Below are 25,616 nucleotides of genomic sequence, written 5' to 3'. Positions count from 1 at the left end.
AGTGGAACGACCTAATTAACATATCGTTTTACCGAAGTTACATAACATAAGCTCAGAAAATTGTTTCTTGTTAAAACCATTGTTCAAGGGCAAATTTTATATATCTATTTTTGCCATGTTCGCAAAAAATCCAATTCCTATTCTGGTGTTGTCATTTTATCATTCTTTGTACAATCAAGGTAGGCTTATGATAGCGTGCATTGGTTCGGATATCGAGGTCCTTGGGATCGTGACTTGGTGTCGTGGTACCAGGTATTAGCAGTATCAATGCTCATGCATTATTCATACCGCGCCGTGTAATCAGTCACAGGTGCCGACGTATCGATGTAAGCGTACAATTTTTTTAGCACTCATTATTATGCGCAGACAGATAATTCGATCTCATGTTGGTACTTGGACTTAGATGTAAATTTGAATGGTTATTTGGAGGATCAACACCTTGAATAGTGGATACCTTTCTGTATGAAGATTCTGTAAACATGATTATTACACATCTTCTTCTCTTTATCTTTATTTAATACACATCTTCTGCGAAATCAGTCAGGTATCCTCCGACATCTATCCTGAATTCGGCTATAATTTAAACTTTAGACTAGGCACGAATCTCCAGCAGACTCGAACCCGCATTTCAAGATTCTTACCTTGGTATTTATAGATGCCAACCGGATTTCGTCAATACACAAGAATATTTGCTTCCATTTCATTTATTTCGTCACGATAAACTGTGACTGAATAGTGTTTCGCGATAAACTCGATAGCAATATCAGAAATTTTAACCGGTCATAGAATAAGTCGGTTCCATGCTATTTGTGATTGCACAAACATAGTTTAATGCATATTGTGTGCTGGCAAGCACCATGGCATGTATATTGGAAATTTCAATAGTAGTTTAATAAAGCTACGTCTTGGATACGCGGTTACAACAGTTTATGGCGCTTCTTGTCTTCTTCACGCATTTTTTTTGGTCTCGGTAGATCTGATTCTCCTTCATTTTTTTTAATATATATGAGTTTATCTCTTTTATCTGGCCCATTAACCATGACTTTATTACTGTACTCAAAAATAAATCTGTAGTGTTTTATGTTTGATGAGTCGTCTAAGTTGTCAACTTTAGTGGAAGGAACACAGTTTTTGTACTCTTTATATGCTTTTTATATGTTGCTTGATCCTGAACCCTGATCTTATTAAAGTTACTAACGTATAAACATAGTTACAAATGTAAATGTTCGTATTAAATTTTGTCTTCAAGAAATTCAAATAAAAGAAGAATGAATTAAATTCTCTTCGCTATGCATAAAACTGAATCTAATAAAAAAGCAGTGATACAGAGCTGCATACCTTGGTTAATAACCTAATAAACTATGCGCAACTAGTTTTGATCCTTGCAATGTTCTATCTCACGCTGCGAGCACAACCGCGATAGGAGCGACGCTCGACCGGCTCGACGCTTCGTAGTTCCGCACACGGCCGTCTCTGTGGTGTGTCGCTCCGGTCGCCGGCAGTATCGCCTGGCGCTTGTCGAGAGTGGACGCTCGCTTCTCGCGTCCCGCACTCCAGATCAACGCACGAAACAAGTTACACAAATTCGTTTCTGACAATTTTAAATATAATACCATAATTATCACCATGGACTTGAGTGATCTCATTAAAATTACTTTTACTAATGTAATTTTCTAACTTTACTTTGTTTTTCTTGTGGAATTTGTGGCTTTATTATCTCTATCGAAAGATACGGTTCGTAAAGGTGAAATAAAAACGCGAGTGAAATTGTATAGTTATAAAGACTATCCGTAGAGGAGTTTGAATTTTCTGTTGTTTTTATTGTTTATGAGGACGCAAACCTTAGTGTTGAAAAGAGACAAGATGAGGTCCAAGCGTGCAAGAGCGACAGGTGTGGTTGCTTTAGCGGTTCTGTTGGCAACTATAACAGGTAACTTTATACATATTCTATTGGTTTTACGTTGCTTTTATTGTAGGAATGGATAAAATACCTCTCAGAATATTTATTTATTGTAACTTTTACTTGCTCAATTGTTTATAGAAGTTTTTTTACTGTACTTTATCGAAGTTGATAACAATTTTAATTTCTTATGTTGGCAATACATTGATGTGTGATTCACACAAACAACTTTGAGGTTATGTTATTATTAATGAAGGCTTCTAACAAGGTGATTTTTCGAAGAACTACAGTGTTATTTGTCGGTAGCCGTTTGAATACATATTTTTAAATTATAATTGAAAGACTACTAAAAATTACTACCTATACAAAAATTACCTGTAAAATTATACGTGAAAAAAATTTACGCGCTATTAATGTGTTATTTGCTATAATTAGTTTCACTTTAATTACTTCTTATTTTTAAACACATAATTTCATGCCTCAAAAGAGAATTCAAATTTGAACCTGATAAGATTCAGAACAAGAAACCGTTGGAAAAATCCTGGATGAACGCACAAAGAAAGTTCACACTACCGGGTAGCAACAATAACTAAAAAATAACTTCAATTAACCATTGTGTGATTAATCATTGAGAAAAGAACAGTAATCATTCACCTAGATCGGCGGCGAAAACAATTAGAAACTTCAGTGGATTGTCGAACGTGACGATTAGCGACATCCAAGGCCTAGTTGTGCAAAAACCGTTGAAGTCCGTTATACATTGAGTGCAGGTGGTCACTACGGAAGCCGGCTTTCCAGGAATAATTGCGAATTATGCCACGTTTGTTAAGAACCCACCCGTGCGTTACTTTCTCACCGCACGAATTTTCTTAAACAATTGGAAATTTACATCGAAACGGCTCTAAAAAATTGCCATATTTTGGCAAACGAGCCAATTGGTACTGCAATTTATGGTATCTTTGCTCGTTTCGAACAATCAATATTACTTTTTACGGGGATTTCGGATGTTTTCCATTAGATTAGATGGTATAAATTTCTCCCCCTAAGTTTTTTTCTTCAATCAATCAGAAGAGCCTAGCCGTAAAACATTAGATACATCGTGTGTATGAGGGGAGTTCTTTTATTTCTTTGTTTTCCATAAAATAATAAATTGACTTCCCGGCTATGTATTATATAACATTAGTCTTATTAAAAGAAGACATATAGTACAGATAGAAAATCGCCCACAAAGTATTCATTTTATTATAGCCTTTCATTAATTTTATTATCGTCGCCAAAGAACTGTTGATATGAGGTCAAGGACTTTAAAAACAAACCTTTCCTCATTATTTTTTAATAATAACGTACTTTGAAAACAAGAAAAAGCTACATTTTCTTCCCACGCTCCTAAATAACCAACAGCAAAGTAATTTTATTTTTAGGCTTATGGATCAATAAATTCATAATTCCAATTAATTTTACAGGACAGTTAGTATTAGCGGAACGATGCAGGTAATACGGGCTCTAAATTGCATTATATGATTGCCAATAGTGATGTTCATTCTGCGATAAAGTATCGACGCGATCGGATCAATAACCCGGCGTAAATCACCTCGCGAAACGTGAGAGCTTTCATTACTTACCTGTTGTAATGAGTATTAAGAGAAACTATAGTTCGAAGACATGGACTTGTAATTGCATTTCTGATAATTACTTAAATATGTGTATGGGAAGAAAAGCTGCAAGATTGGACCGAATATATCCGCTGAACTAAATCTGTCTGATTGGATTTCCAAAAACCGCAAAACCATTTGGTAGACTCGAAGTAGACGGCGAGATAAGCTCGAATCTTACCTGAAGGACTGAGCTACACTTGCTTTAGAAAGAGAAAAAAGGAAAAGAGGAGATTATGTAGGCTTATAATAATAACAATAAAATTATTAACTGTGGGCGGTAGAAGTGGTGAAGAGCTGTTATCCGAAATAGAGGATCTTAATTCAAGGATTGTTTCATTAAATTCAAACCAAATATTCAAACTATTATCACTTTATCTACACACTGAATACAATTCACACAAATTCTAAGCATCTGCCATGTCATTACCCTCAGTCATTTAAGCCTGTTAACGCAGCGAGACCGCTGTAATGGCATGTTGACGGCACTTTCCACGGTCATGACCGTTTGTGATTATGACTAGCAATAAGAAACAGAGATATTACTTTACATTTCAGTTATTACGAAAGTGCCGCCTTATGTTAATGGCGATAAGTGCTGAAGACTTCAAGGATCTTGATATCATCAACGAAGTACTAAAATTTTATAGACATTTTCGACATCAAATTTACTATAAAATTGTAGTGACGGCGTTGGTGAAACTCATAAATATATGTTCCAGTTTATTCTAATATTACGGTATTATACCCATAATGACTAACGAAATGACAAAAATAATTCTTCGTTATATTTTCCTTCAGACTATCAGTCTCAATATTTCTGTCAATAAGGCATTTCCGATATGTAGCGTAACATGTTAGTATTATTTTAGAAGGAGCATTCTGGAGCTAATATGAATTTAGCTCCACTGCACCCAGGATTATATCGGCTACTGGAGCTTCCTGAACGCAAATAGCGACTTGAGATCTAATGCGTTTCTGATTGTGCAACATCGCTGCTGTTACATTATTTAAACATGTTATAGTTCCAACTCAGTACTGTTTACCTTCATAATGCTTCTTAAAGCGTTCCGTCTTGGCATTCATAAAAATAGTCACGTTTGTATAAACAATTTTCAGGTTAACATACGTGTAAGTAAATGAAGTTATTTTATATCTAACTGTACGGACGCGTGATGTGGGTCATCGTGATGAATCATGTGAACTCGGACTAACTCGTTAAATTGCCTTGCGTTACGTGACATCATAAACTTACACTTAAGATCAGATAGGTTTCTGAGAATGTTAGGTGAAGTAGCAACACTAGGAACATTACTACCAACATTATTATTTCCAATTAACTGTACCTTTCGAGAGACGGGACTTACATGGACGGAGATAATCATAAAATCTCTATGTGGGATGAGGATTAAACAAATCTACCGTTGTTTTATATTTACGAATATAAATGAAGACAGACAATGGGTGATTCCACTGTCGCCGTCATAATTATTTATAGTTGGTGAATGCTTTGATAAACTAGATAACATAAACAATCGCGGATTCAACGACCTCATTTAAAAGAAATTGGTGCAACAAACCGAATAATATTAGCACTCAACAAACAGCTGAACTAATCGTACAAATTTGACCGTTGGAATGCAATTCAAGTCCCACGAGGAATAAACGATCGAGTCATTAAGTAAACAAAACACGTTTATGTTACAACCGGCCAGAACGTTAGCTATGTCATCAAATGATAAGCCTTATCTAATCTAGTACAGGTGCTTCCCTATCGAGGACGCATTGGATGTATACCTTTACCGATAACGCGGACTCTATGCAAAAACGGTCAACGGTTTTCGATATCGTTTTTGTTGACACCCTTTGTTTAGCCGTGATTTTAATCAAACCGGAGGAACTTTACCTTATGAGACGGTCGGTTAATCTGTGTTTCAAGGATCATTCTTACCATACATTTACTATTTATGTTCGATGCTCAGATGTTCAAGCGAACGACCGCATCCAATGTTGTAAATGCAACTTTATGTATCGTATAAGGTTGTCCATGTTCTTGCAGTTTTAACCTTTTGTGAAGACCTTTACTGGCGTCATACCAGTCTTCTACAAAGGCTATGGACGCTATTAATATAGGTGTTCAAATAGAATTCGTAATTTCCTCTCTAAATATTATGGACCAAATTTAAATCTGTTTGATCCCAAAATTTGACAATATTCCACTTGTCTACAAATTACAGACCCAGAAGTGACGTTTTTTGTATAACCATTTCTTTAGAGAGAATCTATTAAGTTGTATTTTCCAGGATATGCATTTCCGTTTCCCTAAGCATCGTTGGTGTCGCTTTCGTGTGGTTGAGCTACTGATAAAACCGGTAGTCCAGACCGGTTCCAGCGACAGGATGTCGGGCTAACGATTTTCGCAACATTACCTTACTCTGGAATGCCGTATGAAATGTATTGGGTGAAACGTGTACGGTAGCGGAATTCAAACCTTTGGGACAATATCTCATATGTCTGTTACTGTTTCGTGGTCACATTATCTTAGATAAACCTAAGTTTGTTGGTTATTCAATGTTATAGATGTGTTAACAATTTTTAAAGAACTTATTTTATTCATTCAAGAACCAAAAATGCATCGACCGAAAATTTTGCCGATGGTTCTTCATGTGTTGAAATAAGTTACGCACTTTTAATTTCAGCATAGTTATAAGTGTTGCGTTCATATTGGGTGGTACAGTTTCATAATTAAATATGTGAATATCAAGAGTATTACTCTAGTGAGCTAAATTACGATAAACATTCTTGATAATATGAAGGTGAACTGAAATAAGATTGGGACATAATCAGCTTCTGCTTAGAAGATAATAAAGTGGGTGTGACTATTATCCGACTTGCATACCTTACACATTGTCCACAGATATTTCTTTGACTATTTCTCGAGTACATTATTTAAATAAAGTGGGTGTCCGACTGGCATACCTACACATACACTACAGATATCTTTTTGCCACTATTTCTCGAGTACATTATTAAAAATTCATGTAGTTACCATGAAAAATACTCCATACTCAATACGCATGTACCACACATTACACACACAAAACCTTCACACACCGTTACCAGTTCACTGTTACGAAAAACCGTACAATTAGTTCTGCCTTTGCTTGAACATTTCAAATTCGTTGTACTTGCATAACCCAAACGATGGAAGTAAGCATCGAATAACTCAATTGTGAAGAGTAAAAGCAATGCTTTCTAATTTGTCTGGACGTTTTAGCAAGTTCAGAGGTCCATCACGAAAGTTGAAGGCGAAATTTACCAATTGTATTTCATTCACTCGGTGTTTTTGTCCGAAGGTTACGATAGTTCGTGTTACAAATAATGCAGTGTACTACAAATTACAACTGATTTTTTTATCGTTCGCTAGCGGTCGTGATTCGTGTTGCGTTTTTTGTAATAGCTGACCGTTTCATGGTACAGCGATTTCCCTTTGTCGAGATCAGAGGTGTGACCAATTTTGATGTCATAATTTTAGATTTCTTTTAATATTATCACCGGTTCATGATTTAAGTTCTTTAATTGATGCTTTCCTTTTGATGCTGAGCGGAAGCTCTCTTCAAACAAAAAGATTGATCAATCACACCAAATTGAAAGTCAACTTAATTTGCTCCTCGAAGCAGTTCTGTAAAATGAAAGACGTGTTTTTTTTATCATTTCGAGTGTAAACATTTGATGAAGATCATTGAACGTCAATAACGGCAATGACAGCTATTTAGTAATAAAGAACACAATGGCCTATTGAGCTGACCAATTTCCTACAAAAAATTGGAGCATTACTGCTTCTACAAACGGTGACAACTGATTGCTGTTAATAAAGTCTATAAAGCCAGGTCAATCGACTGTTACTAGGCGGAGAAAACTGTTTCCAATCGATGCCTACACTTTTTTCTCCATTTATTTTCTTTACTTAATCTCCGTTGGATATATCTTGTACTGTAAACTTATTAAACACAAGCATTATGTCTTTACATTGTATCCTTAGTATCAAGATCAACAGAAATATACACGACAGTTTCTGGGCGAGAGCACAAAGCGTGTGACACACTAGTTTAGCATGAAAATATCAGATGAAAGGTCATAGGAGCAACTATTTCCATACTATGGAACACAAAAGATGACAATGTATCCGTGTGTATGGAGATACCCAACTAGATAATAATATCGGAAGTATTAATAGTAGAAGCAGTTGGTAATAAATTGTCCTGTATATCTAAATTGATACTTATGTCGAAGTTATCGCATTAGATTCATCATAGAGGCACGTACTAGAATTAATGAATCACCATATTGACATGACGTCCACATGTGCGGGAGATTCACAAGCTTTGCTTCTAAGATAACTTATAAAAGAGTTTGATTAAGTTGTCGAGGATAACGACTTGACTTTTATGCAGCGAACAAGTACATTATTTGTACTTGCATTAGCATGCCCCGAAACCTGTTCTTCTAGACATGTTTTTGCTTGACATATAAAATTTGTTCCAGACATTTAAGTCTACCGAACACAATTCGAATCATTTATTAAATTAAGGGACTGAATAAACAAACCTCAATAACCGTCACACCATAATATTAAATCGTTTGTTTCGACTCATCATTACTTAACCAATTCAGTTTGAACCGCGGAACAACGAGGAATCATGATCATAAAGTTGTCACATGCAATGTTATGACTTTGTAAATTGTTTGGAATTGCCAGCACGGGCTTATAGATATAAAACCTCTATCGTACAATTGGCTCGATGAGATGGGTGGAGCTGTGGAGCATTTCACTTGGTACGTTTAAACATGAAAGACAACGGGTTTGTGGTACAATGAAGCAAACAGAGTGTGTCGGGCTGCGGGGGACAGGCGACTGGTCCGCAGGCCTTGACTACAGGGCTGTACACACGTTATACAAGTTTTTACACAGCACTTTAAATAGCTGGCTCTCTTTAAATCGTTAGTGATTTTTTGTTCGTATATACATGTAAAGACAAAAGCTTAAAAATAACTTCGCCGGCTAGACCGCTAAGCCAATTAACGGTTTACTCGTGGAACACCAGAAAGCGAAACGGCTAGACTACCTCACACTGTTTTAATGCGGTATTATAACGGTTTGCATAACTATTATTTGTAAGGTTTTTTTTTTATTGAAATTGTTGTTTTCTGAATGACGCTGGCGATATTTTTAACAAGATTTGTATTGCTCTCATGGTTATTTAATAAACTGGCAATGCAAACTGCTAATTAAATATGCATATTTTATTATGTTCAAACGTGTACATATCGTGTAAAATGGTTATTTATTAGTGACATATTACCATCAGTTAAATTGATGGTCCAATTAATATGACATGTAGTGAGAAAATCCATGTTTTGTCGTTCCACTTTGTTCGTTTCGTAATTCAGTCATTTTTTTTTATCGGTGTTCATGTCAAAAGTCTTTTTGCCTATAAAGTTATTGCTTGTTAATTAATTTATTGTCCATAACCAATCTGGCAGATAACTTCGCGTTAACAGGTCATCGTGTATAAATTATTGTTTGTTCTTAATTAATGACACATTTAAATTTATCCATGCTTACCACTTTAATATTGGATATCAATTTCGGTCCTTACATTTTATAGTCATTAAGTTTGTCAATATAAACCCACCAATCGTATAATAATTCACATCGAAACAGTTGTGTTGACAGTCTGAGTTTCAACAATATTTGTTTTTACATTATGTACGTACCAATAACGTATACTTACCTAACACCGAAGTTTCTAGTTATTTCTAAAGTTTAAGCAGGAGTTACAAATTTAAACATCCCTGACACGCATTTCAACAAAGACTAAATCGTTGATAAGGCATCTCTATATCTTTCAGTACGCTCCAAGTAGCTAATTTAACATTTGAGTAGCTTCTAGCAAGTCAGTAACTGCCACTTGTAGCAAAGCGTATAATTCAACAATTCAAACGTTTAATTAAACATGTCCAGACAAGCTACGGAGTCTGTAACAAGTCTCATTGATTAAATCAGCTGGGATATCGTATTCCCGAGTCGAAAACAAAACGCGGCGAAGTGAATAAATGTATTCCCGCCAGCTTACACTCAACGAGTGACAAATGGTTTATGTAAAAGACAATACGGAGTCCACACGACGTATTTAGAAGTACCTGTATAAATAAGCATGTAAAATAATCCTGCCTACACTTCCTCGTAACGTTACCTTCGAGTACGTATTTACATAATTTCGAAGAAGCGTCGAAGCGGCTCTAATCGCGAAGAAAAGATTATATTTCTTAAGAAGACTTGCGTACCACTTAAGATTGTAAATAGGCTTTGAATAATACGACACCAAAAGTCCGTACTGTTTAATACCGTAAATAAATTGCCGAAACGATATCATGGTAATACTAGCTCTAGCTACACTTGAACCTTGCTCCAGTATCTGTGTTTAGCAGTTCAACCGAATGTTCCGAAATCCGTGTGAACCACACACACCACAAACACCACTGCATAGCAACAGCCTGACGTTGGCGTTACTCTGCACTAGAATAAACAATTACAAACATTACGCTACTGCAGCACTCAAGCAGTCAAACAAAAATGGATAATAACTTTTGGATTAATTAATAATGCAACGTTGCATCTGTTTAAAACTACGATGGCGGACAAGAATGTAAAAAACTGCGAAAAAAGGGCGCACGCCAGCGAAGGAGCAAGAGAAATGCAATAATTTGCATTTTATTTCCCACACACAGACACGAATTTCGTTCTCGTAACTGTTTCCCACCATTGTGGTAGCCATATAATTGTACAATGTTAATGATTCCACGCGATCTTCGCTATCTATCCGAGATCTGCGCCTCGCCCGTGAACATTAGCCGTTATAACTGACTTTACTTTTTCAAACAATGTTCACGTATGGCTCAATCTTCACACCTTGTTAGGGCTATATTTCGCATGTTTTTAATTACCATATATTTTGGCACGAAAAAGTCTTCATGTAATATATTGGTACTAAAAATGAAAGTCTTGCATGCCGCGCTTATAAAATGTGTACGCTCCAGTTTGAGGAAGATATTTATGACGTTTTCACTTGCACTCATGTGTTTTCTTCACGTAGATAAAGAATACGCATTGGAATGTTTTCATTATAATGAAATTCCGTCATTGCCATATCATTTAACTTTAGAGGTCGTTACTTATTCATATAATTTGCCTTCGTAAACCCAAAGGTAAAAGCTTCTTGCGTCCGTAATAAAATCTTACGTACCGCAGAAAGGTCTTATGGATGAAACGGCCGACTTAGGTCACGGGACGATGATCCTAAAAAGTAACTGCTAAACAAAGTACGAGTAATATGAGTAAATAATTTATTAAGTTACTTGGGGTCTATAAAAAACATTTCGTACTAAATGTTATGGTGACAGTTAATGTATGTTTACTGTGCGACGTCTTTGTAACTTTGAGACGAGTAGCTCGGAGTTTAAGAGGACTCGAGGCGGTACCTCGTCGGTCATCATAACTTCTCCTTAGCCGTGTACTTATGCAAATGGACTCTGGAACGAAGTTTGTAATAGCTTTACTGGACTCTTTGCCACTTTTCTTAATGTATGGTCGCTTAATTCACTTGAATGTGTTGTGGTTATGGAATTTAATGTCATTCTTCTATGATTATTTATTAAATAATTATTATATTATTAAATGATGTAACGATTTACTCACGCATATTTATCGGGGTAGCCCGACTAGTTTCGGACCCAACCGGAGTCCTTAATCATGAGCATAAACCGTTACATCATTTAATAATGAATCAATCTCACGATAGTTACTATCAAAATTCTTATATTGCTATGAAATAAAAGTAATTTATTCTGTTGAAGTTGAGACTCATGTATAAATAAAATAAGTTTTATTATTCGTGAATCCGAAAAATGCCAATATGTGATAGGTGTACCCATATCGATCTATTGATTGGAAAATGTCGTGAATCATAGGCAATACGAGAAATACGATAACAGATAATGTTAACATAATCTACTACGTCACAAAAGAGAGAAACGATTCATTATTTTTACAATGAACAGTTTACAATCGGAGGCACTCAGAAAACGCATTCCGATCGAACAATTCGCTCTCATTGATATACAAATTGAATAATTCAAGTACTTTCACATTATCTCTCATAACGTAGTAATGATGTTCTGGTATCTTTATGTGGCTATTTTGGATCATAAGTGGAGTGATAACCAGAACAGGAGTACCAATCGGTGGAACATTAACTGAACAGGAAGGGAAGGGTCCGTTTAATGTTCGATATTAAACACTTGGGTATGAGTGGCAAACGTCTTCATCTTGATGGCGGCTGTTGTTATTTGTACAAGGCACATAACTTTATACGGCAGTTGAATTACTTTTGGAGGAATACACGACTTCATTTCAGCTTTGCTTGAAGTTGGAGTGGAAAAATATGTTAAGCAATTCCTTAACTAAGCTGGCTTCCCGAGAATTTACATGAGATGTCACTTCTATATTTTAGCTAGATTATAAATAAAATTATAACACAGAATCCTTAAAATTTTCTGCGCTGCTTGGCGAGAAAATACTTATTTTTGTTCTTCTCAGTTTGGTCTCTACTCTCTTGTGGTCAAAGTTACAACTGCTTAACAGAACTAATGGTGAGACATAACTTAAGCTTCCAACGTGGCATAAACTTAAATAAAATAACTAACACAACCAAGAGTTCTCGCAGCAAAGTTTGAACTTCAACTTGAAATGTAACTTAGGAGTAAGGTGTTGGTAAACTGAATCTGGACTTCTATACAAAAAAATAAAATATTTTCCATTCATTGTAATAAGACGAAAATAGTTATATCCACTTTGGGAGTGACTACTCGTCCTACTGAACAAAAAGCTTATGAATTGAATGTCCAGGAAATATTTCAGGCATAAATTTCCCATTTATCAGCAGGTAACCTGAAAAGGACGCCGTAAAATTTCATCCAAACTTTATCTGATGGAAAACATCTATTCAGCGACTACCCTTGCTTTTTACATAACGCTTTATGAAGCAAGCAATGCATAAAAAGGATTTAGCGTTTAACACGGTAGATGGAACTCAAAGGAGATCGTTGAACAGGAAACCGGCTCAAGGTCAGGACGCTCTTTGCACGTTTATTTACCTCAGCGTATTTACAAAACATACCGAAATCTCCCCGAAAGAGATTGTTAAAGTTCGTTCGTTACTTTCCCACAACACAAATACTTATTGTGGGACTTAAGAGACGTTAAACCTCCTATTTATTATTTTCCTCGTTGATGTTAGTATGTGGTGTAGATTCCGGCGTCTTTTTCCTTTCTTGTATTATGTATAAGCTCTCATGTCAATCTTATTACCTTTATTGATTTTATCTTTGTTTGTTTTAATTAATGCTGAATACTGATTTTTATTACTTATAAAACATAACAACATAAAAGCTTTGCAACAAGATGTAGGAGAGATTAAATTATGTGTAGTTAAAATCCAGATGCAAGTCCCACGTCTTTAATTTATAGCAGGAAATAAAACGGGTCCATTATATCAAGAAAATTTTAATGTGAGGAAGCTCCATAGCTCTCTTCCTAACTTACATACCTCGGATCGTGTGGTCAAGTGCTTAGGCATTTTATTAGCAATTTCAGTAGTTCTGGTGGCGGTGACCCAGTTTTACGACTGTGACGTCATCGAATGAATGCTACTTTGGCCACACGCCAACTGATAGCCACTCGAACTGGCTTACCCCAATGCTTAATGCCCGGGTAATGACCCACCGTTTCCAGCAGGTTGAGAAGTGCCATCAAGTGGTCCAGTCTAGCTGTGTTTGTAGAATTCCTAATCACATTCTGTTGAAACAGTTACAATTATGTAATCTACAATAAATCAATCATTGGATGCTGTTTTCACCTGCAGTAATGCTACTTAACTGTTAAAATCAGGATCAGATGTATACGTTATCTTCAAAACTTATGAAACTTATTTTGGGGAAAAAAGTTTGATAATGACGTTCAAATAAGATAAGTCGAAGCAATAAGTCAAAGACATCTTATTTATCATTGCCCTGAAACAGAAGCTCGCGCCAATAAGTCAAAAGTTTTGTAAGTAAAGTAAAATGACAGTTCGAAAGCTGGCTTCCCATTTCACTCAAGTTGGGAATTTGTTTTGTGAGCTAAAGGTAATTAGTCTTACAACAATGAAGGTTGGACGAGACCGTGATAAGAGGGTTGTCAGACATTATAAATATTAATGGGGCCCACTTGTCTTTGTCTTGTATTGAAATTAATGTGTTCAATTGCTTGTAACGTAACTCGTTCAGTGCGACCCCTTTCGCGATGAAATTATAATTTTTACTACTGACAGAAAAATGCTCGTCATGGTTCGCTGCTTCGGCGGTTTGATTCCCTTATGTTGGTGTTTAATTAGTACTGAGTGCTTGGTCACACAGTTGTTAGTGCATAACAATATTTTTTAGGGTTGTCATAATAATGGCAGTATTAAACGTAGCTTATTAAAATAACATTGAAAAAAATAGCTTGTCCATGGAAATTGAAATGATTCCTTAAAATGCCAATGCAAATTCTGTCTTCCTCATGCATGGAAACAGTATGTAATCATTAATGATATTAACTGCACTGTTCGCGCCTGAAATGCAACAGTGAATAAAACAAGTATTAACATTTTACCAAATTAACGACATTCCGCATTGAGTGTGAAATGCACAACTGACAAGCAGATGAGACGCATAATTTGTATTTGCATTTTAATTAAATATGATCATTTCTGGAACATTGAAATCGTAAGGGTTTCTTCTTCATATAAGTATTATTGTGTATACATTAGGTGTAAAATTATATCTATGATCGATTAGCTTTTATCCTCTGGGCCATGAAATGTAAAAATAAATAATATCGAATAGTAACAGGACAAGTATTCAGATGAGGCACGTTAAGAAGTGTTATATTATTACGATTTTTTTCTAAAGCAGGATAAGCCACTTGGTGGTAAACCAAAAAATAGTTCGCGACAGACCAAAAAATATATCAAAAGCAACCGTTAAAGTTGGTAATAATCCACAGACGAGACGTGCAACCACAAATGGCTTCTGATTATTGACGCTAGGTTTTTGTTTTGCTAATGCAACTCGCTTACAACATCGTTGCGTAACAGCGGAAATAAATGAAGATTTGTCACATCCTACGAACAGACAGCTCATTACACGCAAATATTGCTTTTAAACGCTATTTCACAAGCGATAATGTAAAATTAATTTAAATAGACACAATTTAACCCAGCCAGCAACGTTAATTGGTACCCATTCATCAAACTGCGATAATAGAATGTCAATTTCGTTGTAAAGTTATTATTTCTAAAATGCACCAGCCAGTTAGTGAAATAAATTATGTATCGTCCACACAACGTACTAGATTATTAAATGGCGCCACTTGATAAACACGCGGGCTATTTCATTGTTAAATTGTACTGCATAGCTAAACTACATTAGGTATACACTTGATTAAAATACACAGTCAGTCGTTGTTTATTCTGCTATTTGATATGCTTAATTAAGACATCCTTAGAAAACATTGCGTTAGCCAGTAAGCAATTAAAACTAGTTCCTGGGAACATTACCTGCATATAAAACATCTTAATTATAACATTCTCTTAGCAACCTAATAAAAGCACAGCCCATTAGTACTCATAAACATTTTATATGTTTTTAAGTAAAACAGATACGTACTTAATGTGTCATCAAGCGGTTGTTTACGACGTTTCAACGAAACACCGCAATTAAGAGCATCCTGGGGGATGGGGTTCCCTGAAACTTTAACGGTACTGTGTGATATCCTAGCTAAGCAAGTGAACACATTTAAAGTTCCTAAGTACAGTACAAGGCCATTGTTGTGGAAATGTTAAATGTAAAACACGTGATCTTCGTTTGTTCACCACTTCGAACTTTTTACAGTGACCTGTTTCGTCTTCACGTTTTTTCCATTACGAGTCGCTTGTCTAGATGGTCGGTGACTAACCTTTTGTAGAACATATTTTACAATAGATCTTACAGAAAATGTTGTAAACTCTTTCGCTCTTTCTTATAATGAAATACTGACCATCTAAATAGGAAATTCGAAATGGAATGTAGATGAATAAAATCTCAACCACATAGCTGATTGTAAAACAGTAATTAAGGAATATACTAGTATCCTAAGTGTTCAAGTAAAGTAAAGGCAGCTGTAGGCAATTAAATAGTCCTGAAGACATTTTACAACACTCGTTATCTTTAATCCAGTTCGTTCTTAGTTCGTCTTTAGTAAGTAGAGTTTTAAATTACGCCAACGATTTTAGAGTGCAGACATTGTTCTTGTTTGAAGATTTATGGACGCAGTTGTTTGCAGTACTGGTACTTGAATGTACCTACTGGAATAAGGTAACTAGAAAAAAAAAATAGTTTACAAGCTCTGCCTTACGTTGTTACCATAGTTCTTCAGGTATTGAGTTCTTTGCTCATTTGAATAAATCCTATAGGTCTTATCTTGCAGATATACACTCGTATTATTTGTGTTTTCACAACCTCATTCCATTCTCTTCTTCATTCAAATCTTTCAAATACATTTCAGTTTGTATCATAAGATTCTGAACTCTACTTCGAGGTGCATACTTGAGCATCCTCACACAACTCAAACATCCGTCGCTCATCAAAACCGTTCGTGAGTAGATCCCGTGACATTTCACACGTCACACAGCCGTGTGAGTCAGCCGTTAATAAGTGTCTGTCTGGATATTATTTGGGCAACTTTTATTGACGTTAACGCGTAACGCATCCGGCGGGGTCCCGAATGACGTATCGCGTTACTTCTGAATAAACAAAGGGGACAATTAGGGTTTCGAACTGCATAGAGGAAGTGAAATGTTGATTAAAGTCGTACATTAGTTGGATTCAGCTTGCCTGCCTTGTTATTTGAATAATGGGGGCAGTAGTTGGATCTGTATTCTGCATTATCTTGTAGCATCCGCAGCGTAATTAGTCGAGAGGGTCTGTTGACACCTCTCAAAGTTATATTCTCGCAAATGTGACTGCGTGATATCACACTATTCGACGAAGATTGAAGTCTCTCTTCCAGACTTGCAATAGGAGTTGGCGGTAAGTGAAGTTGCAAGGTTTCCGCTAACTTTTTCTATAAGTAATTGAATTAAGCAATTATTGATCATAGCGACAAGGTAAAAAGTTGATTATCTCAAAATGAACTACAATGCAGTAATAACGAAAATAGTCTTCCAAGAAAAATAAGCTTTGGCTGATTAGGTTTTAACTTTCTTTTAGACGTACATCTGACTTAGGTTCAAAATTACATTAGACGTCGACGACTAAAAGCGACTGCACACTAAATCGTTAGGAAACAATGGCCATAACAATCAGAGTATCTAGATAGAGGGATTCCGAGAAATCTTCATCAATACCTATCTAATGCAATGTTTCTTCTGGCAGTCACTGTAAATTCATCCCAGCTTATAAATTAACGGAGACATTCAGCTAATTGGTACAATTACGAATGCGACACGGCCGCATTCCGTGGCTTACCATTGTTATCTAAACGATGCCCGTTTTATTATTTTAAACTGCAACCCAAATGGCACTAGTCATAGTAGCTAGGTATATAGAGCATAAATTATATTAATTCTTTTGTTTTTGCTAAATGCGAGGTGGTTAACCTTAGTGAACTCGTTTGTTTTATTGCTGAAATTAAAACTAGTTAATATTACAGTAGTCTGATTCACGTTTGTAATGTAAATGTAGATTTTTCGTTTTAGTTTATTTTATAACACTGGGTTATTCGCCCTTTTATACATTTTTTCGTAACGTATACTAACTATCCAAAACTTACCCAAATTAGGAACTAAGGGTAATTTTTTTGACTCAAGAACGATACCTAAAATAGAGTTTTCAGCCACAGCATTCAGATAAAATCTTTTCATTAATAAATGTGCAATCAACTGTAGGTATATCTTGATTATTTAAGTTAAGCAAGTTGCTCTTTAAGTCAACTGAAAGCACTAATATTTTGTATGGAACAAAGATGACACACTTGACTAACTTTTCTTAAAGTTTGTTCGCGCGGTGCATTTGTAAGGAGGGTTAACGATGTCCGCTTGCCAACTGTCGCGTTCTCCAAATTCAAAATTTTCGGTTGAAATTATTACAGCACAAGCACGTAACAGGATTCACTGTTGTCTGGCTGCATGAAAAACAAAATGTTCTGTTTTTGAATTAAAAAAAAAACAAATTTGATTTGATTTTGATTTGATTTGAAAACATGTTTAAAATTTAGAACTGTGCCATTGAGTGAATACAGGTCTTGAATATTAATGTTGCCACGAAATGAAATTTAACCATGCAATTATTAAATTATATTTGCTTAAATTATTAAATTAAAGTCCCGTGTGGTGCCGGGCTAGAATTGCACCACCCCATTTCTTCTCGTGGGTGTCGTAGGAGGCGACTAAGGGACAAAACAACACCGGGGGCGGGCAGCAGCGCCCCACGGAGAATAACTATACCACAGAACTGCGGTCACCAACCAGCATGCCAAGCGTGGTGACTACGGCAAATCCCCCCCTTATGCAGCACAATTTAAATTCACGGCCCCCAGTTCCCGGTAGCTGCACTATTCCTGGCCATGGTACCGGCCACGGTAACGGTGCAGTGGGGGGTGCTAAGAATCCCCGGGTGACGGCAGGGTACCTACGCAAATTGACTTTGGCGACGTATAACGGACGTACACTACGGCTGAACGAGCACGTTGCCGAATTGGAAGTAGAGTTAAGTCGTATTAACTGGCATATCGTAGGGTTATCAGAACTTCGAAGACAGGGGGAGGAGACGATAACTCTCGAGGCTGGTCACTTACTCTATTTCCGAGAAGGACACCAACCATCTCAAGGTGGCGTCGGTTTTATGATCCACAAGTCACTCAAGGGCAGCATTGTGGAAGTTGGCAGTGTGTCGGCAAGGGTGGCATACCTTGTTCTTAAAATAACGGAGCGTTACACTTTGAAGGTCATTCAAGTGTATGCCCCAACGTCTTCGCACCCAGACGACGAAGTCGAGGCCATGTACGAAGACATAGTGAAAGCTATGTCTCGTACCAAAACATTCTACACTGTTGTCATGGGTGACTTCAACGCCAAAGTAGGAGTACAAGAGAATGGCGAGTCGAGAGTGGGTCCCTTCGGCTTTGGGCGCAGAAATCACAGGGGGCAAATGCTGGTAAACTTCCTCGAGGCTCAGGGGCTCTTCCTGATGAACTCATTCTTTCAGAAGAAGCCCCAAAGGAAGTGGACCTGGCGGAGCCCCGATAACGTGACGAGGAACGAGATAGACTTCATTATGTCAAACAAGCGCCAGATATTCAGAGATGTCTCTGTGATTAACAGGGTCAATACCGGTAGTGATCACCGACTGGTAAGAGGCACTCTGAGTATAAATCTCAAAATCGAGCGAGCGCGATTGATGAAGTCAACTCTCAGACCAACCCTGCCCCAGGTCGAGGCTGGCTGCGAAAGCTTCCAGTTGGAGCTACGAAATCGATTCGCTATGTTGGAAACTACTCAGGATATTAACGACGCCACCGATTGTCTGGTACGGGTTGTCCGTGAGGTGGGCTATAAGTATTTTCGACCGATGAGTAATGGACGCAAGTCGGCACTCACCAGCGAGACCCTGGAATTGATGAGGAAACGGCGAGAAAACATAAACGCAACACCGTCTGAGCGTCAGGTACTTAACAGGGAGATAAAAAAGCTGATAAGACGCGATACTCGGCGTGCGAATACCCGATCCATTGAGCAAGCTATAGAGCGGAACCAAGGCTCAAAAGTATTTTCCAAGGCTCATATCTCCCGTTGTCACCTGACAAAACTCAGTACGTCACAGGGCACTACCGTTACCTCGAAGCCAGAGATACTTGCTGAAGTCGAAAAGTATTATGGGGACTTATACTCACCAAAATCGAGCCCGCCCCAAGCACACAGCGCGGATGACCCACGAGCCAGACTTACACGCCACCTTACAGACGAGCTTCCCGACATTGACATGGGTGAGATTAGAATAGCTCTCGGACAGCTACACAACAACAAAGCTCCGGGAGATGACGGAATAACCACTGAGCTGCTCAAGGCAGCTTGTTAAGCTCTTCAATTCCGTCATCCATACTGGCATAACCGGAGGCATGGAGCAGAAGCGTGGTGGTATTATTTTTCAAAAAAGGCGATAATACGCGGCTTGAAAATTACCGCCCCATTTCACTTCTGAGCCATGTGTATAAGCTGTTCTCGAGGGTTATCTCGAATCGTCTCGCCCAAAAGTTCGATGACTTCCAGCCACCGGAGCAGGCCGGGTTTCGAAAAGGCTACAGCACCGTGGACCACATACATACGCTAAGGCAAATTATACAGAAGACAGAGGAGTATAATCAACCTCTATGCCTAGCGTATGTGGACTACGAAAAAGCCTTCGACACCGTCGAGACCTGGGCTGTGATGGAATCCATGCAGAGATGTCTCGTGGACTGCCGATATGTCGAGGTGCTGAGGTGTTTGTACAAGGCCGCGACAATGACCGTTCAAGTACAAGAACAGAGCACAAAACCAATCCAATTGCGTCGAGGAGTAAGACAGGGAGACGTAATCTCTCCGAAACTGTTTACAAACGCATTGGAGGACGTTTTTAAAACGCTTGATTGGAAAGGACGGGGATTGAACATCAACGGTCAGTACATCTCACACCTGCGATTTTCAGATGACATAGTCATCATGGCGGAATCTCTGCAGGAGTTGGAGCTGATGCTTAACGGCCTAAGCGATTCTTCGCGACGTGTGGGTCTCGGAATGAACCTAAATAAAACTAAAGTCATGTACAATGGCCTTGTTCTTCCGAGACCCGTGGTCGTAAATGGCGCTGCTCTCGAGGTTGTGCAAGAATACATATATCTTGGCCAAACCATCCAACTGGGGCGACACAACTTCGAGAAGGAAGCGAGCAGAAGAATACGTTTGGGCTGGGCAGCATTCGGGAAGCTACGTCATATCTTTGAATCGTCGATACCACAATCCCTTAAGACCAGGGTCTTTAACCAGTGCGTCCTACCCGTAATGACGTATGGAGCTGAAACGTGGACACTCACCGTGGGCCTGGTCCATAAATTCAAGGTTGCTCAGCGTGCGATGGAGAGAGCGATGCTCGGGGTATCTCTGGTGGATAAAATTCGTAACGAAGTCATCCGCCAGAGAACCAAAGTTACCGATATTGCTCGCAGAATCAGCACGCTGAAGTGGAAATGGGCCGGCCATGTCTGCAGACGGACAGACGGTCGATGGAGCAGACACGTGTTAGAGTGGAGACCACGTTTAGGCAAACGTAGTGTAGGACGTCCTGCGGCACGATGGACCGATGATTTGAAGAAGGTGGCTGGCAGCGGATGGATGCGGGCTGCCCAGGACCCGGATGGTTGGCGCTCTTTGGGGGAGGCCTACGTTCAGCAGTGGACGGCGATAGGCTGAGATGATGAGATGATTAAATTAAACTTTATTATAATTAGGTAATTTTTTACAACTTTGGCATAAGTTTATAAAATATTGTTATGTCACTATTATAGTACAATAAAGAGAGACAGAAAATGTAAACAAACATTTCATTTCATTCAGAAAATATATACTATTTTATTTCATTTGTATATTTTATTCTTCGTAGTTTCTGCAATGAGTTCCTTGCTTTTAAAGGCAGTGGTTTTAATATGTTTCTGTGAAACACTCCAACCCTCACCTGCTTTTGTAAAGGAAAACAACGTGCTTTTATCAGTAGAGAGTAAAAATAATGTGTTAGTTCCTTAAAAGATTAAGCATGAATTTTCTATCAGTAGTTTTTTTTTGAGAACCCTCAATAAAACAAATGCGGATACGAAACAAACTACAATCGACAACTGTTTTTTTTTAATAAAAAATAAATTTTGCATTCATGCGTTTATTTCATGAAACATGCCTAAGATCTATAAAAAATCTCATGACGTAAAATGTCTTGAGCAAACCTTTCTTATATGGCAGGAAGCCTGTATAGGGAGGTATTGTAAAGTCCAATTATAAGGAATAAACGAGTTCGTATATTGGACGGACTTGATTTCCTATTGACGTATCAATCAACTCCAATTTCAACTACTTTTAACCATCATAGCATTAATAATTTGGTACTCTTACTAAAATTACGAAAGTATTCCAATTAATAGGAGTTTCTTCGTGTCGCACCTACTTAAATATTCCGGTAAAACTAACATTATTTAATTAAAATAATAACGCACGAATCATTCATTCAATATCTTCGTCTGTTTTTTTCTGGAAATTAACGAATAAATAAATTAAATTGCTACTTTCGAATGAAGGTCAGGACCGAAGTTTTAAATGTGTTGTTCGTTTTGAAATTGTCATGGGAAAAATAGAATAAACTAATTTTAATTTTATCGGATTCTTCTATTCGTTGGTTATTTTGAAATTGCTTTAATCATCAAATCACCATTTTTTCCACTAATATCAATTGTTGAATTGTCTTTAAGGGTTTATAAAACTAGAGCAAAATTTACTCAAAATAAAATTAGACGAAGTTATTAATCGTCAAGTCCATGAACATTTACTCTGTCTTCAAACTTAACTCGTTTTTATACCAACTTGCTGCTTTAATATTAATGGTTAAACTCAATTTGTCCTTAGAGGCAAAAAGCGAAAAGCGTCGGTAATAAATAGCACCGCATTCCTAAGAAAATCCAGCTTGCAAACTCCATTCAAATAAAATATTAACTAAAAACACGAAGCAATTCGTAAGTTAAGTTACTTTAGCGAAAGCGCTTGTGTAAATATCAGAAAACATAATTTACTTATACCGCTTAGAAAGGAGGCAGCGACGTTAATGTTCCAAGAGCTATTGTATTGTGTAATATACCTGTTCAGAGTTTCGGGGTTCGGGATCGTCGCGTGCTACAGTTTTTATAAAGTTCGCTGGTACCCGTTCCGACTTATTTAACCTTTTGTTGAAGCCGTTGAAGGTGACTCGGGATAAAATGTCTAGGGAGGAGCTCCCATGTTGATTGAAGATACGCCATACAATTCGAACGTAATAGTTTCCTATTGTCGCGCTCCTGTTGTGACAGATTTTATTTAAACTTTGTAGCTTTTGAATTGCACCCCAACTTATTACGTATACATTATGCACTTTTAATACGTAACGGCATGAAATGTCGAATTATATTTAGATTCGTGTGTATTTTTGTCTGAAGTTACTGTAATGTCTCTTTAATTTTGACACGTGAGATAGGCGCACAGCTGTAACGTGTTTATTGAGTCGTAAAAATATCCAATCTTTACTGAGTAGTACCCATTTTTTGTAAGTAAACACATATTCATTTGCTGCTAGTCAATTAATAACTTGAATGGCGTAATTAAGTACCCCTAAAATATGCACCAGCTTCACGCCTATTTTGCTCACAGCTACCCCACGAACCGCCAAATTACATAACAAAGAAAAGAAACAAAAGAGAGCACAAACAATAGCATGCGTGACGTGTTGCGAGACTCAGCAGCGATTGTCATTGTTCCTGCCCCATAGCACTTGCGGAGACGAAATTTTGTGTTGACGCCCTCGAAAACTAAGTTTTTTCCATAAAGATGGGACAGCCTCATATGACGGCCGTGCGGTGTTCGTCGCCTACATCGCAACAATTACACTGCATCTCTAATAAAGTGTGGGCGATGCCCTGCGACGTCGTGCGGTCACCAACCCCTCCACAGCACACGCTGAACATTGACTGTGGCATTATAATGCGTGTGCTGTCATAATAAATACCATCACTAAATACTCTTGCGTCATACCCAATGTGTAGGAGCCCTAACTATTTACGCCATGAATTATGTGCATCTATTTCGTCGGTTCTTTGTTTGCTTCCTTGAATTCAATCCTTATTAATCCATATTCAATCATACTCACACGGACGAGCATCAAAATGTATTATTCTTACACCCTACTCCATTTGAAACAAGTACACTCTAAGAATGATGGTAAAACCGATCAGATTTCAAGTGCATCTTGAGATCTGGAACATTTTGTAATCGGAGATAGCATTGAGATGCATCGGCTCAGTGCAAATCCCGTTAAAGAAAGGCTTGATTGTGTCTCTTCTTGCGTACGAGTAGTTAATTGCTTAATTAATTATAACACGGTTAGTTCGTGAGTTGAAACGTACTTTTGTTGAACAAGAATTGTATGCAAGAGAATATTTAAATTTACAAGAGCTACAATTGAACCAGTTCACGTAGACTATAAAATACGCGCTCTTTATACCTGCGGCCGTATTTCTATTTTAAGCGCAGGTATCTGGCAGAACCAGGCAATCTCGACCACCGCCACTATGCTCAGCTTTAAATAAAATTAAAACCTCTATGAAATTCCTCGCGAAAGTCTCGCAACCTTTTTGAATAAATCTTCGTGTACGACTGACGGAATGAAGAGGTTTTGTTGCGAATTGTTTCAAGATTGAACATGATTTACAACAGTTTAATGTAATTACTTAGGTATTATTTCGACCGCAAAAACGTCGGGAGATGGCCTATTATGAAAAAGGGAATGTCTTGCATTTGGTCCCTTTCCATATTGGTGGTCTTGATGTTTTGAGGTATAAGAATGTCGAGTGATTTGTCGCATGTGAAGGAATTTCTGATCTCAGGGGTCGTTCAACGACCGTCGACCTAAAAACTACATAACAATGTGGACGCGATGCGGAACCATACAGATGAAGGATACGAGAGGTTGTTTATTGCTTACGACGACGCAGTGGCGCGCGGCGACTTGCAAACTGATGCAATGGCCGACGACTGAGGCCCTTTTTACATTTTAATTGTTTGAGTACCAAGAACTTTTTATATATTCTTTTAAAGTCAGTTAGAATTTAATCACTACTCAGCCTACCTGTGTTCAATTGGTTTGTTCAAGAGAATCGGAAACCAAGGCTAATCTTTCATCCACGAGTTAAATACAAACCTACGTAAACCTAAACTCGCTACTAAAAAAACATCGAACAGCAGTTAAATCATTAATGAACGCCATAATTTTTAGGGGCATAATTAATGGAATTCAATAACTTTCATTTTAAAATTCGCTTCAACCTGTGCATTTCACAAAGGAGGAGATTTAAACATTTTCACGAAATGAATTCAAGTGTTCTCTTTTTAGCTTTAAACGCTTCTTTTCAATGAGGTTGATTCACAGGCGAGGGATGGCTGGCTGCGGTCCAAAGTGCTTTGTTTTTTATGGCCTTAGGACGCCCCTTCGCAACATCGGAGACGAGCGATCCGGTCAAGTGCTCCGGACTTTTTGTTTGTCTGCGCTAAGATTTCTTTAAAACATGAAATCTCATAAATTTTAAGGAACATTTCTCTTGAAACGTGCCGTGAAATGTGTAGTGCATCGCCATCGGAGACCGACCGTTTGGTGCTTGGTTATTTTTTTCTCATCTGTATTGAGATTGTAAATTTATTCCTTAGCTCTGATAGTATCTACATAGCAACGATATGTATTGAATTTTTAATTCATCCATCGATAAATTCAATATAAATATTCCATCAACATTTTTCAAACCAAAAAATGCGACTTCACAAGTTACCACACAAACTCGAACATTTATCACAGTACTGTATAGTGTGCGAAGCTTAACCGTAAATCATAAAGTTCAATGGGAGTTGCGGTCGTTGTTAAGCATAGGCCATTTTATGGTGGTTTTAGTGTACTTTATGTTCACTCACACCTAAGTTTACTGTAATTTACAGTTTTGTCTCAAGAACTTTTTGTAGTTATTATTGCTTATATCTTCAGGAAAAGGATGATAAATTATTTGTATCGATTAATGTATTCGTTATAAAACTAAAGCTTTATAATTAATGGAACACTAACCGCTTAAATCAGAA

The 25,616-nt window shown here is 37.5% G+C and overlaps 1 protein-coding gene across 3 annotated transcripts in view; it reads left to right on the top strand.

The window, feature by feature from the left end:
• Positions 1-1,487: 1,487 nt before the first annotated feature.
• Positions 1,488-25,616, top strand: part of LOC113496192 (fasciclin-2) — a 97,193-nt gene continuing 73,064 nt past the window's right edge. For 2 of the 3 annotated variants that reach the window (XM_026875341.1, XM_026875340.1), the window contains exon 1: positions 1,488-1,930. In XM_026875341.1, coding sequence (XP_026731142.1) covers positions 1,828-1,930 — 103 coding nt within the window. In that variant the 5' untranslated portion in view covers positions 1,488-1,827. The remainder of the gene's footprint in view (positions 1,931-25,616) is intronic. The other variant, XM_026875342.1, reaches the window with a different exon arrangement.

The sequence above is a fragment of the Trichoplusia ni genome, chromosome 7, assembly GCF_003590095.1.
Source record: "Trichoplusia ni isolate ovarian cell line Hi5 chromosome 7, tn1, whole genome shotgun sequence".
NCBI lineage: Eukaryota > Metazoa > Arthropoda > Insecta > Lepidoptera > Noctuidae > Trichoplusia > Trichoplusia ni.
Note: the sequence above shows the minus strand (reverse complement) of the source record. Positions and strands in the feature narration are given on the sequence as shown.